General features: G+C 43.3%; 1 protein-coding gene across 1 annotated transcript in view; it reads right to left on the bottom strand.

Annotated features, from left to right (window-relative positions):
- Window positions 1-13,847, bottom strand: part of LOC310857017 (MAP/microtubule affinity-regulating kinase 4-like) — a gene marked incomplete at its 3' end in the record, with an annotated part of 45,959 nt that overhangs the window by 29,830 nt on the left and 2,282 nt on the right. The window contains 2 exon segments of the mRNA XM_083762614.1: window positions 8,581-8,634; window positions 8,819-9,016. Of these exon segments, the coding sequence (XP_083618740.1) occupies window positions 8,581-8,634; window positions 8,819-9,016 (252 nt within the window).

Here is a 13,847-nt window from a genome sequence, read left to right as displayed (position 1 = left end):
GGATCCCCCAGCGCAGCAAAGATTTGAGCTAAAAAAATGTTTTTCTCAGAAATAACATATATTCAAAGATTGCGCCACATTCAAAGAAGAGATGCGCCACAGTAGATCTACAAGCTCGTAGCACGGCACCCGCTATGAGCTTGTAGATCTGCTATTTACTTGCGCAAGCAGAGCGCGCAAGTAATAGTTTCGCCTGGTCCGTATGCACTGTCCCAGCCAACCCGCCACTTTTGATGCGTATGCAAATAAAACAGCAAATTGTGCCTGATTTGCTGGACCAGATTACATACATGACCATATTTCTTACATCATCATTGAGAGCTAGTCATACATATACTATATATATGTAATTTGTAAAATAAAATAGCAAATTGTGCTTGATCTGCTGGGACCAGAGTACATGGTGTGTATATGTATAACTAGACCAGAGTACATGGTGTGTATATGTATATACTAGCTCTCAGACCAGAGTACATGGTGTGTATATGTATAACTAGCTCTCAATGATGACGTAAGAAATATGTGGATTAAAGGACTAAAAGCCAGAGTGTAATTGGTCTTCGATTGTGACGTAATGACGATATGTTTTTAGTGTTGGGAGGATTAAAGGTAATGTTCCTGTGTATACATGTATGTAACCTGGTCCCAGCAGGGTTGGGACGTTTTTTGGCGCAAAGTAACCACAGTATACCGCTAATCAACTTACAAATTACATATATATAGTATATGTATGACTAGCTCTCAATGATGACGTAAGAAATGTGTGGATTAAAGGACCCAATGCCAGAGTGTAATTGGTTTTCGATGGTGACGTAATGACGATATGTTTAGTGTTGGAGGATTAAAGGTAATGCTCCTGTGTATACATGTATGTTAATCTGGCACCACTGCCGTATCAGGCACAATTTGCTGGGACGGTGCATACACATCAAAAGTGACGGTCGAAGTACTTGCGCGCTCTGCTTGCGCACTAGTTGGCCATTTATGGCCTACTAGTGTGCAACAAGCAAGTATGCACTCGACAGAGTGCAGTTCTAGTTCTCAATAGCTCTACAACATGCTCCTCCTTTAGCTGAATGGATACAAACGGCCATTATGTCAGGTAGGAGGCTGTTGGTCAAGGACTGGAAGGCTCCATCTGCACCTGCACCGTCCCTCTGGCTCTGGGATGCATCGATTGGGACTATAGAGCACCGAAGTCCTGACGTCACTGTCAGTAGAGGGCGTCAGTCCCCCAGGTTCATGATATTTTTTATTTGCATTATAATCCCCATAGGGGGATTTTAGATCTCTTCATATAAGAACTGCGTTTTGAAAAATAAACCGATCACCCCAGCCTTTTCACTCATATGGATATGAAGCATCGACTGAAGGTGGAAATGTACAAATATACCCAAAGAGTAACAAAAATAAGCGTTAGAAACGAGTCAAATAACCCAGAGACTACATTTCCGGATAGGCGGGTGGCTGCATCTGCCTGTCACACAACATAAACTGAATGTTAATTACGTTTATTTTTATTTTTATTTTATTGATATTTAATGTTTCGTGGTTAGTACGAGTTGAGTCACCACCAGCTGAGCTTATGTCAACGAGGGATCTCAGGAACGCAATGTGTTGACGGCCTTGCGTTTAGCAGCGACATTGCCTTCATATGTAGTTTCAAGGCTTTTGCGGCCACATTAATTCCATTTTCTCCAGAAACTGGCTGTATCAAATATTAATGAACATCATTAACGACACACAGCCACTCCCCTGACAGAAAGGCCGGGTGTGGTCGGTTTATTTTTCAAACATAGTTCTTATATGAAGCGATCTAAAATCCCCCTATGGGGATTATAATGCAACAAAAAAATACATGAACCTGTGTACTGGCGCCCTCTACTGAAAGTGACGTCAGACTTCGGTGCTCTATTGGCCGCTTACAAGCGACTGTCATACAGGCTGATTAATAGGACGGACGACTATGACTTTAAATGGGGCTTTTACCATAATGCACGTATCAGGACTCTGATTAGTTTCTGGCTCTGAGTGAGCTCTGAACGGGCTGCAACGTTGGAAAATACACTGAAGGAATATGTCTGGAATTGGGGCTGTGGTGGACTGCGGGATATTTCTGTGCATCTGTTATATTGTTTTGTAATGTGTTTGTTTTGTTATGCATTTCTTTGTTGGGTTTTGTCTATGTCAATGTCTTATATATGTAAAAGAAAATCAATAAAGTACAAATCATTAAAAGAAATAGGCTCTACAACATCAAATCGGATTCAAATTCAATCTGCAGAAAGTGGCAAGCTCAAAAATGCATCACTTTGCAGCGCAATTTCCAGCTTGTGAATCTGACCAACTTTTGATGCTTTTTATGTGATGCTTGTAGGTAGTAGTATGATCCAAGGTAGGACGTTAATTAACCCATTTAGACCTGAGATCAGATAATAAAAATGTCTTCTACATCTGACAGTTTTCTGAAAAAGCTATGTTTCTATGTCTGTCGTATTTTTCAATAGCTAAAGCATAACATAATGCAGCTGCTATCCAAAAGGGGTTCCCGCCCAAAGGAGCTGTCTTTATAGAGCGTTGCCCCCTCGAGAGACCCGGAAAAGAAATCCCCTGTTCATTTTCCTCATAGACTTTTCAGAAAGTATATTTAAAGACGTTTACGCTGCGGACAAAGCCAACTCTTGTCGTGACAAATTATGACAATAAACACAATGTTTTGGGCCAAACAAAGAATTAGAAAGTAGGAAAGAAAATGGCAGGTTACAACACTTTTGTTGTTGTTTTTCTTCTTTGTAATTATTTGTTTGGTCCAAAATATTGTGTTTGTTGTCATGATTTGTCACAACTCGAGTTGGCTTCGTACGACGCTTAAAAGGTCTTTAAATAAATACTTTTTGAAATGTCTATGAGGAAAATGCATTGGGAATTATTTCCTGGGCCTGGCGTCGTCATGAAAGGCGGCGGGACTGCGACACTCTATTTGTTGCCGTTATAGAGCGTCGCATGACGACGCCAGGCCCATGAAAATGAATCCCAATGCATTTTTCCTCATAGACATTTCAAAAAGTATTTATTTAAAGACCTTTTAAGCATCGTACGAAGCCAACTCGAGTCGTGACAAATCATGACAACAAACACAATATTTTGGACCAAACAAATAATTACAAAGAAGAAAAACAACAACAAAAGTGTTGTACAATATTTTGGACCAAACAAATAATCACAAAGAAGAAAAACAACAACAAAAAAGTGTTGTAACCTGCCGTTTTCTTGTTTGGCCCGACAAAATTGCGTTTGTTGTCATGATTTATCACAACTCCAGTTGGCTTTGTACGAGGCTTAAAAAGGTCTTTAAATAAATACTTTTTGAAATGTCTATGGGGAAAATTAATGGGGAATCATTTCCTGGGCTATGGTAGGGGGGGCGGGACTGCGACGCTCTAGACCAGGGGGATCCCAAACCTTTTGATGTCAAGGACCCCCCATTAGCCTGCAGGCCTCCATTTGAAAATATATATCCAAGGACCCCCATAAGAGAACAGCTCTAGTCTCTAGCAGTGATAAATATATGCAACAGGAATCTGGACCCCCATTTAATGGCATTTCTATCTCTGAGACCCCCAATTTATATTGTAAAATCAATGTTAATTTAACTCTGAGTGTGTACAAATGGAACCAGATGGACACGTTGGGTGAGTATTTCCATTGTTCCATGTAGATCTGCTATTTTCTGTCCAAAAGTGCCCTCTCAGCCCCTGCCTCTCTAACACCCTCTGCACGTCTCTGGAGGGGTGGGCTGGAGGGCTGGATTTACTGTTGACAACAATATGGGCCTCATGCAGCAGTTCTGAGAATGGCTCTCTTTTTATGAGGAAGTCAAATTTGTTCTAACACAAAAATGCTACGTTCAAGTTCAGGAGACTGAATGTTCCCCTCGGGCGTGTGCAATAGTGCATGTGCATTTCTTTAACGATGGTAAATGCTGCATTGGTGGTCTGGAGAGGGCAGCTGTTTAACAGGTGAAAGGGCATGGGCTGAAGCCCCCTTTGATGCTATGTGTGCACGTCCCTGCACGCCCTCCTCTGAACACAGTCTCTGCCTCTTTTTTACCTCTCTCTCTCTCTCTCTCTCTCTCTCTCTCTTCTCTCTCTCTCTCTCTCTCTCTCTCTCTCTCTCTCTCTCTCTCTCTTCTCTCTCTTCTCTCTCTCTCTTCTCTCTCTCTCTCTCTCTCTCTCTCTCTTCTCTCTCTCTCTCTCTCTCTCTCTCTCTCTCTCTCTCTCTCCTCTCTCTCTCTCCATATAAGAGGGGCAGCCCGGGCAGATTATGCTAATATGGGCTCTCTTTCATCGTGTGTTCAGTGCTATACGGATGTTCTCTAGCCACGGGTATATGCGAAAGAAGCCGCCCGCTAGCATCGCTGGCCAATGATTGTCGAGGATTCTCTCCCATCGCTATATAGCCAATCTCTTACCTTCTTTTGTCAATGGTGTCCTAAATGTTTTGCGCCCGGCATTGTCTTTTACAACAAACCAATCAGAACGCCTTATCTTTTGCCACTTCAAATGGGGGTCCGCGGCTAATTAGTGTCAATTTGGGGGTCCTTGACATGAAAAACTTTGGGAACCACTGCTTTACCTGTAGTACAGGTAAGATAAAGTATATATCTGCTCAGGTTGTGAGAATAATTAATGAATATATCATAATTCATATAATCAGATAACTAAAATAGCTATCTTTCCTACACTAACCCATCCATTTTGGGCGGGAACCCCTTTTGGTGTTTTAAGCATTATGTTATGTTTAGCTATTGAAAGATAGCAGATCTACAAGCTCATAGCGCATCACAGAGTGCCGCGTTTGAATATATATTCTTTCAGTTCTTACGTTTTAACTCAAATATTTGTTCCTGGAAAAACATATTTTCAGATGGCGGTCCGTGGCCAAATACAGATAATTCTGGGGTCCTTGACAAGAAATATTTTTAGAACCGCTGACATGGGTTTTTCAGAAAACTGTCAGGATTTAGAAGGCATTTGTAGAATATTTTCTCAGGTCTAAATGGGTTAATTTCATGTAACGTGTACTCAACGTAACACTCTCTGGCACTATATCTTTTTTGCAGTCAAACACAATCTCACACATGAACAATGATTTCATCCCTGATTTGGTCCTTCCGGTCTGTTCACTTCTTGCCCACAGGCACTGTGTGCGTGTGTGCGTGCGTGCAAGAGAGAGAAGAGAGAGACAGAGAGAGAGGGGGGAGAGGGAGAGCGTAAAGAATAAAATAACACCAGTGTGAAGTGAGGGGCGCTCTTACATATCATCTCATTCCGGCCAATCACAATTTGCGCCCCTCACTTTTCCATCCTCACATTTTCCGTCTTTAATTTCCCGTTTTTTTTTTAATACTGTTTTTATTAGGCATTTTACGTACATTGCTCACTGCTCAGCCAATCAAATCATCGCTATCGGGTGCTCAGCCAATCAAATCATCGCTATGGGGTGCTCAGCCAATCAAATCATCGCCATGCGGGGGCATACACACAAACACACAAAACTGGGCATAGAAGGGGCTAGCTCCCCTCAATAACAGAAACGGTGTGGCGTCATGTGGTCGACCCAAAAAATATGCACATATTACAAGCATGTTATGGACAACAACAAATCTTTTGAATAATAATTCATCTAATATTGTTCAGCTTTTGCTTTGCCATCACCATGAGATATCCTTTGAACAACTGCTAACCCCTATAGCCTACAATCCTTGATTGGTTTGACGTTAATATTGGAAGACATGGACATGGACACGTGTCCATGTTGTCTCCTCATCACTCATGCCAGATACAGCATGTACCATAAGTCAGCTTGAGTGGCAATGTCTGCGCATACACCATGCTGAACCTGGCAATGTCTGGCATACACCATACACCATGCTGAACCTGGCAATGTCTGCGCATACACCATACACCATGCTGAACCTGGCAATGTCTGGCATACACCATACACCATGCTGAACCTGGCAATGTCTGGCATACACCATACACCATGCTGAACCTGGCAATGTCTGCACATACACCATACACCATGCTGAACCTGGCAATGTCTGGCATACACCATACACCATGCTGAACCTGGCAATGTCTGCACATACACCATACACCATGCTGAACCTGGCAATGTCTGCGCAGACACCATACACCATGCTGAACCTGGCAATGTCTGCACATACACCATACACCATGCTGAACCTGGCAATGTCTGCACATACACCATACAGAACCTGCCCTCGATACTGATGTCTGTGCAGACACCATACACCATGCTGAACCTGTCCTCGATACTGATGTCTGCGCAGACACCATACACCATGCTGAACCTGGCAATGTTGCGCATACACCATACACCATGCTGAACCTGTCCTCGATACTGATGTCTGCGCAGACACCATACACCATGCTGAACCTGGCAATGTTGCGCATACACCATACACCATGCTGAACCTGTCCTCGATACTGATGTCTGCGCAGACACCATACACCATGCTGAACCTGGCCTCGATACTGATGTCTGCGCAGACACCATACACCATGCTGAACCTGGCCTCGATACTGATGCGTCGTTATTGTCCAAAGGTTATCTAATAGTCCAATAAACAGGCTGTAAACCTAACTCAGTGGGACCTCAAGAAACAACATATTTTAATGATTAGGCTACCGGGATACATATCCCAAAATGAACGGGTCCACGTGATATGAATATGAAGAGAAAATGACATGGATTAAAGCAAATACGACCTGTTACAGTACATCACGGATCAGATCATTGGATCATATCAGTCCGTTGGTCGAGGCGCCCCTTGAAGCGCAGGGCAGGTCTGTCCTGGAGAGCTCTGACGTGTCTTTACTTTTCCAGACACCTATATAGAAGTCTTTCTCTCTCCGTGACCTTGCTTGAGCACAGCTAGGGTGCACACTCTTATAAAGTAATGGTAACTGCTTAAAAGGTCTACTTTATCCCATCAATACCCATGGGTGAAACCATGTCCAACACTTCTGCATCTGCCCTTCATGCGAAAAACAAACCTTGGGTGTCCACCATTCAAGTTCAGCCCTCAACATGCCGAGTTTGCTGACCGGCAGAAAAACTATACGCCGGGCCAATCAAATGTCCGTCTCCTTGTGATACACACACCTACGCATTTACAAAAAGCTATGCATGAATCTACTGGCAACACTTATTTTGCAGACGGAATGACATTGTAACTTACGATGAATTGAAAAAGACAAAAAATAGGGTGAGTGACCAGGATCTCAGAAATGAGTCACTAGTATGCGCTCCAAGCGGTGACGAAAGCCTATCTCCAGAGCAGAGGTCTCCTTTCCCTCCCATCCAGTCCCTAAAGTAGCACCTGCCAAACCACATCACATCCAGGGCTCCAGACTAACCCGGAACCGTCCCAAAACACAATTTGAACCGTCCCAAAGTCAACGTATACAGTCCAGATTTATTATTTTTGTCATTCCAAACATTCACATAGTCACACTAATGTGAGGGCAGAGCACATACCAATTATTTAAAGACTTCCAGCATTGCTTTTTGAAAGTGGCATCGTTTTTTTTTATGTGGAAAAGGGAGGGGTACATCTCCTTGTGCTGCAGGGAGCGCCGAGCCTGCGTGAATGGTCTGTCTCTGTCTGTTCTTCTCCCTCGTTTCTTCTCCTCCTTCAAATAACGCAGCATTTTTCTGACTGCTACACGAGGGTTTCTCTCTGCAGTAATAGTGTGTGGCTGAAGTGTTGCCGGTGCCGCTGCAACGTTTATGCAGCGCTATAGCTGCTAGCCTCATGCTGCCCCGTACAGAGCGTCGCAGTCCCGCCCCCTCGAGAGACCCGGAAAATAAATCCCTGTTCATTTTCCTCATAGACTTTTCAGAAAGTATTTTACGCCGCGGACAAAGCCAACTCTTGTCGTGACAAATCATGACAATAAACACAATGATTTGGGCCAAACAAAGAATTAGAAAGTAGGAAAAAAACGGTTGTTTTTCTTCTTTGTAATTATTTGTTTGGTCCAACATATTGTGTTTGTTGTCATGATTTGTCACGACTCGAGTTGGCTTCGTACGACGCTTAAAAGGTCTTTAAATAAATACTTTTTGAAATGTCTATGGGAAAAATGCATTGGGATTAATTTCCTCGGCCTGGCGTCGTCATGAAAGGGGGCGGTACTGCGACGCTCTATAGGTGCGCACGATATGCACATTTTCAGGGCAAAAACTCCTCTAGTCCCGGCCGAAACCGTACCGGCTGAGATTAATTTAAGTCCCAAATAGATATTTTATAGTCCGCGACACGTCAGGACCCCCTTTGCGTCAGATCTGTAGGAGCCCTGATCACACGGCATGAGCCCTCACTCTATCTATTGCTCTCTCATTCCTGTTCCTTCTGATAGAAAAGTGAACGGTGAACACTAGGTTTGTGTTTGTTCTGGAAGTGCTCGACAGCCGTTTTTCTGAAGATATGAAGTATTATGTTATTAGGCTAATTCATTATTACTACATCATCATAAACAGAAGGCTCACCTTTTGTAGGCTGGTTGGATTCAACTGAGTTTTGTCAATAATCTTTATTGCAACCTGAAAGAGACGGGAATATTTTTGTATAAAACATCGATTAACATTGAAAGTGTAATGTTGTTCTACGGGTTAATACTTTGTCCAATTATTTCATGCATTGTTTTATTCATATCTTTGTATAAAGTTCTGTCCCACAGTCAATGTTCTCCTTAATATACTCCATTGCTCTCAGTCATCCACTCACCTCCTTGCCCGTCAGGATGTGGCGGGCCAGTTTCACCTTGGCGAAGTTCCCCTTGCCGATAGTCTTGAGCAGACGGTAGTTGCCGATGTGCGGCGTCTCGTCGGAGCAGGAAGCGATGGAGTTCCTGCACCGGGCGCCCAGCGAGCGACTGGACAGGCTGGTGCCCTTGTCTGAGCGGCTGGCTGCCAGAGACACATGCTGAGGAGAGAGGAGATGAGAGAGAGAGAGAGGTCAACACCACCAGTAGCACCAGACCAGACATGATGGCCTGGGACCTGAGGGGCCAGCACCACCAGTAGCACCAGACCAGACATGGCCTGGGACCTAAAAGCTGCTGGAAAACCACTTTGAACAGGCCGACTTTGGCTCCTCACAACTGGAGCAGTGTTGATTTTGGCAGCACATTTTGATCTTAGTTTTAGTCATAGTCTCTTGAATAGCTTTCATTTAGTTTTAGTCACATTTTAGTCAGCTGGAATTTTTAGTGTTAGTCTAAATGGCATAAGATTTTAGTCGACTAAATCTACAGTGGATTTAAAATGTAAACTGTATTTTGGCGGGCCTTGATTCCGTTGTAATGGCTGATTTTACACTTGCTGGAAATAGCCGATCTACAAGCTCACAACGTGTCGTGTCACGCTGCGACGCGTTGTGAGCTTGTAGATCTGCTATTTTCAGCATGCAACCATGAGTAAAATGACTTGTACTGGATCTCTTGTCCACTAGTCCCTGCCTAACATTTTAGTCTAGTTCTTATTTGTTGATGAAATTGTCAGTATATTAGTCTTAGTTTTAGTCGTCATAGCTTAGTTTTCATTTAGTTTCCATTCAGTTTTCGTCAGTGAAAAAAGGTAGTCGATGAACATTTTTCGTCTTATATTTAGTTCAGCGGTGAGCCATATCCTCACCGCGATGAAAATGACCTGCAGAGGCTGGGTTAGGTATAGGTCCTAAACAGCGGTGATACTTTATGCCATTGACCATTGTCAACATTGGCCCCCTAGGGTAGGTACCCTCACATGTTCTCCCCGTGCCCCCTAGGGTAGGTACCCTCACATGTTCTCCCCGTGTCCCCTATAGGGTAGGTACCCTCACATGTTCTCCCCGTGTCCCCTAGGGTAGGTACAAAACATATGCAGTAATCCTGGTCTCTAAACTGCCTCCCCCTGGCCAGCCTGATGGAGGGGAAAGGAAAGGAACTGGTTGGAATAACGTGTTCCTTCCACACGCTACGTCCAACCAGGGAAACTCCCCCCTGTCAGGTGTAAAGGACACTTGGACACTCATGCATGAAGGAAGCATGAGTTCAAGTCCGTTGCTCTCCCCAGGTTGACGGAGGGTGTGTAGAGCCCAGGATTAGATAATTGACACAGAGGTGAAAAATGGGTTACAAAATCGTGGGATAAAAAACATTGGCCCACATACTTTACATGAACCATTTACTAAAGTCATTGCAATTTTTTTAAAGACGGGGGCTGCAGTCTCTGCTAATGCAATTAGTGGTCCTTTTAAGAGTAATTAACTACAACAAACTATTAGATTTAGCCATTGTACAACCTGATGGATCAGCACTAGAGTAATTCCGCCATGTTTGTTTGACAAATATAATAGTGCTTTTGACTGGACAGCTTGGAATTCATGTGAATTCCATTTGTTGGACAAATGGTTGTGTTATTTTTTATTGGAAGTCATCTGTAACACATCAATATGAGTCATGACACACACACACACACACACCCTCACACACACACACACACACACACACACACACACACACCTGGAACACATGGCAGTCAAGTAGTAGTACAAGCCGTTACTTTCACAGCTCTGTTGCGACTATTGCATGTTACCATTACATGTTACGTTAATAGCCGTCAAACCCACGCTCCCTGCACGGGGCAATGAAGATTTTTCCCATTCAAAATCCCATTCTGTCAGGTACTGTACAGTATATACGTCAGTGGTTCCAAAACTTTTTCGTGTCTTTATTAGGCCCCCATTTTCACACGCATTATGCTACAGATCCCCGATTTAATGGCATTTATATCTCTGGTACCCCAATTTACATTGTTAATTTAACTCTGAGAGTGTACACTCTGAGTTACAGACCCATAAGGGTCCAATTGGTTCCTAACTATCTCTAATTTAGCTAGGTACCCCCTGGAACTCCATCAAGTACGCCTAGGGGTCCCCGGACCCCACTTTGGGAACTCATGCTGTATGTGGCTCTGTATCATGTTTGGAGGACATGTAAGCAGAGCATGTCAACGCAGAACATGTAACGTGATTATTGCCACGACAGTGATGCGGTCAGGAACGAGACGTAGTCGAGTTCCGCAAGCATGAAGCTCTGGGAAAACAGAGCAGCTGAATTCTTTGATTACAACCACACACATGAAAACATGAACAATGACAAAAAACTCCCATATCTGCTGGGCAAAGTACAACAATGTGCAAACACAGCAGCAAGATTTGTGAGTTGCTGTGATAGGAGAAGGATATCAAATGGAACACAACCACCCTAAAGGCTAATCATTGTGTATATTCCTGCACCATAACTGCATCGAGTGATCTTGGTATATAGAAATTGATCTATTGAAGATTCTGACTTTCAAATGTACATCATTTTTGTTTTGATTGTATTGCTGTATTGTTCTTTCTGCTTTTGCAATGTAAACGTATGTTTTCTCATGCCAATAAAGCCCTTTGAATTGAATTGAATTGAAATTGTGTGTGTGTGTGTGTGTGTGTGTGTGTGTGGGGGGGGGGGGGGGGCAGTGTGTGTGCACACATGTGTAAGCACAATGCAAGGAATGAAAGCATTCGCCATGTATCCGAAGGAAGCCTGATCCAATCACTCTTAGATTTTCTACAGGTTAAGTTTTGTTGTATTCAAGATCTGATTTTAGGCATGTTTAAAGGAAAATCCGTGTTGAGGTTCTTAATCCACTGTTTTTCATTAAAACATCTTTGTCCTACTGTCCAGTTGGGATTGTGTTGAAGTCCAGCGCCTTTTAGAGCTTCAATGCCGTGAGCCATGAAATGTTGAACAAACCTTGTGGTTGTCTTTTTTGCATTGTTAATATTGTATCTGTGTTGTCCCAGCCTTGTAGCTATTGTTTTACCCGTTTCTCCGACATATTGTAAACCACATTTTTCACATGTGATTAAATAAATGCAGTTGCTGGTTCTGGCTGTTATTTGTTGTTTAATCTCCAACACGCGTTTTGTAGTTCTATTTTTGACTAATTGTTTGGGTTTGAAGTATTCTGGTCCCTGGCGTGCTGGTGTGTTGATTCCTTTTAGCTTGCTGTGTACTAGATAGTCTGTGTGTGTGTGTGTGTGTGTGTGTGTGTGGGGGGGGGGGGTCACTATGGGGTATAGGGTTGAGATCCGGAAGAGGAATCGGTTTCATCACATTTGGAACTACTTCCGGAACAGTTTTTTGTCACTATCAGAGTTAGTATGTATAGACTTCCCTGTCTGCAGCTATTTACAATACCAGTGGTTTCAAGCACCACCATAATATGACAGTGTACACTCAAATGTAAGGGTCCATTTGGAACGCCTTCAAGTTAGATGGACCTCACTTTGGTTTTCAAAGTGGGGTCCGGAGAAGAGTAACTCTGAGAGTGTGCAAATGGACCACACTCCCAGAGTTAAATTAACATTGATTTTACAATATACTGTAAATTGGAGGTCCCAGAGATGGAAATGCCATTAAATGGGGGGTCCATAGCCTAATGCATGTTAAATTAAACGGCTTGCTAGAGCCGTAGAGATTCTTCTCTTTGCCGTCCCTGGCAAATCTTTTCAAATGTGAATGTCCTTGACATGAAAAAGTTTGGGAACCACTGACCTGTCCTAGACGACGCCTTGAACTCTTTGAAAATCACTACAATAATATATACTGGGCCTATGCAATACTATGTGTACACAGCATGTATACATACAGCATATGGAATTGTTAAAGTCCTTAAGGAATTCAACCTAGCACGGGAGATAGAGAGAGGAAAATAGTAGAAGAGTGTAAAAAAAAAAAGGAGAGCAGATGCCAACACAGTGGTCCCTGGCCTGGCCTAAAGGCCTGAGGCGACATACTGTACTACCATCCCCCCAGCATGGCCTCGCTGTCAGACAGAAAGCTTGTATGTCCCAAAAACAAGAACCTCCATTCCAATGGGTCCAATGTAGTTATTATATTTAGTCACAAGCTCTCATTAATACGTATTCATTGGTTCAATATTTATAAAATCAACGGATACACTTAAAGGTGTAAAGATGACAAGATGTACAGTCACACACTACAGTGGGGAGGACACGCGGCAGGCCAACAGCACACACACCAAGGCCCGCCCCCACTCGATCATGATTGGCAGAAGGCCCCTCTCTATCCTGATTGGATGCAGGCTGGGCCACCTAGCCAAAAATTAAACAAAAGGTTTTTTGACACCCAGGGGTTAACTGGGGACAGGGAGGAACTCCTTATATGGTCAGCACACATTGAATATACCTTTAACAACTTTAACTTTACTTCTTGGCAGATCTACAACACGTTGTGAGCTTTTTGTAGAGTGGACATTTTTTTGCCACTTATGTCTGTCACTGAGATTTATTTAACCAAAAAAAAAAAAAAAATTTCAAATGAGGATATACAAGGTTTCGGCCCGAAAGTGGCATTTCACGCATGCACGCACGCACACACACACACACACACACACACACACACACACACACACACACACACACACACACACACACACACACACACACACACACACACACACACACACACACACACACACACACACACACACACACACGCCATATACTACAGCACTGGATGCAATGCTGTAGAATAGATTCTGCTACTGTACCAGGGACGTGCACACATAGACATCAAAGGGAGCTTCGGCCCCTGCCCTTTTACCCGTCTGTAAAACAACTGCCCTTTCCAGACCAACGAATGCAGCATTTACTGATGGTGAAAGAAATGCAAAATGCCCTCCTCTCCTTTCCATGCCATGCC

This window comes from Protomyctophum parallelum, assembly GCF_964188405.1.
Source record: "Protomyctophum parallelum genome assembly, chromosome: 1".
Classification (NCBI taxonomy): Eukaryota; Metazoa; Chordata; class Actinopteri; order Myctophiformes; family Myctophidae; genus Protomyctophum; species Protomyctophum parallelum.
This window is presented reverse-complemented; position numbering and strand designations above follow the sequence as displayed.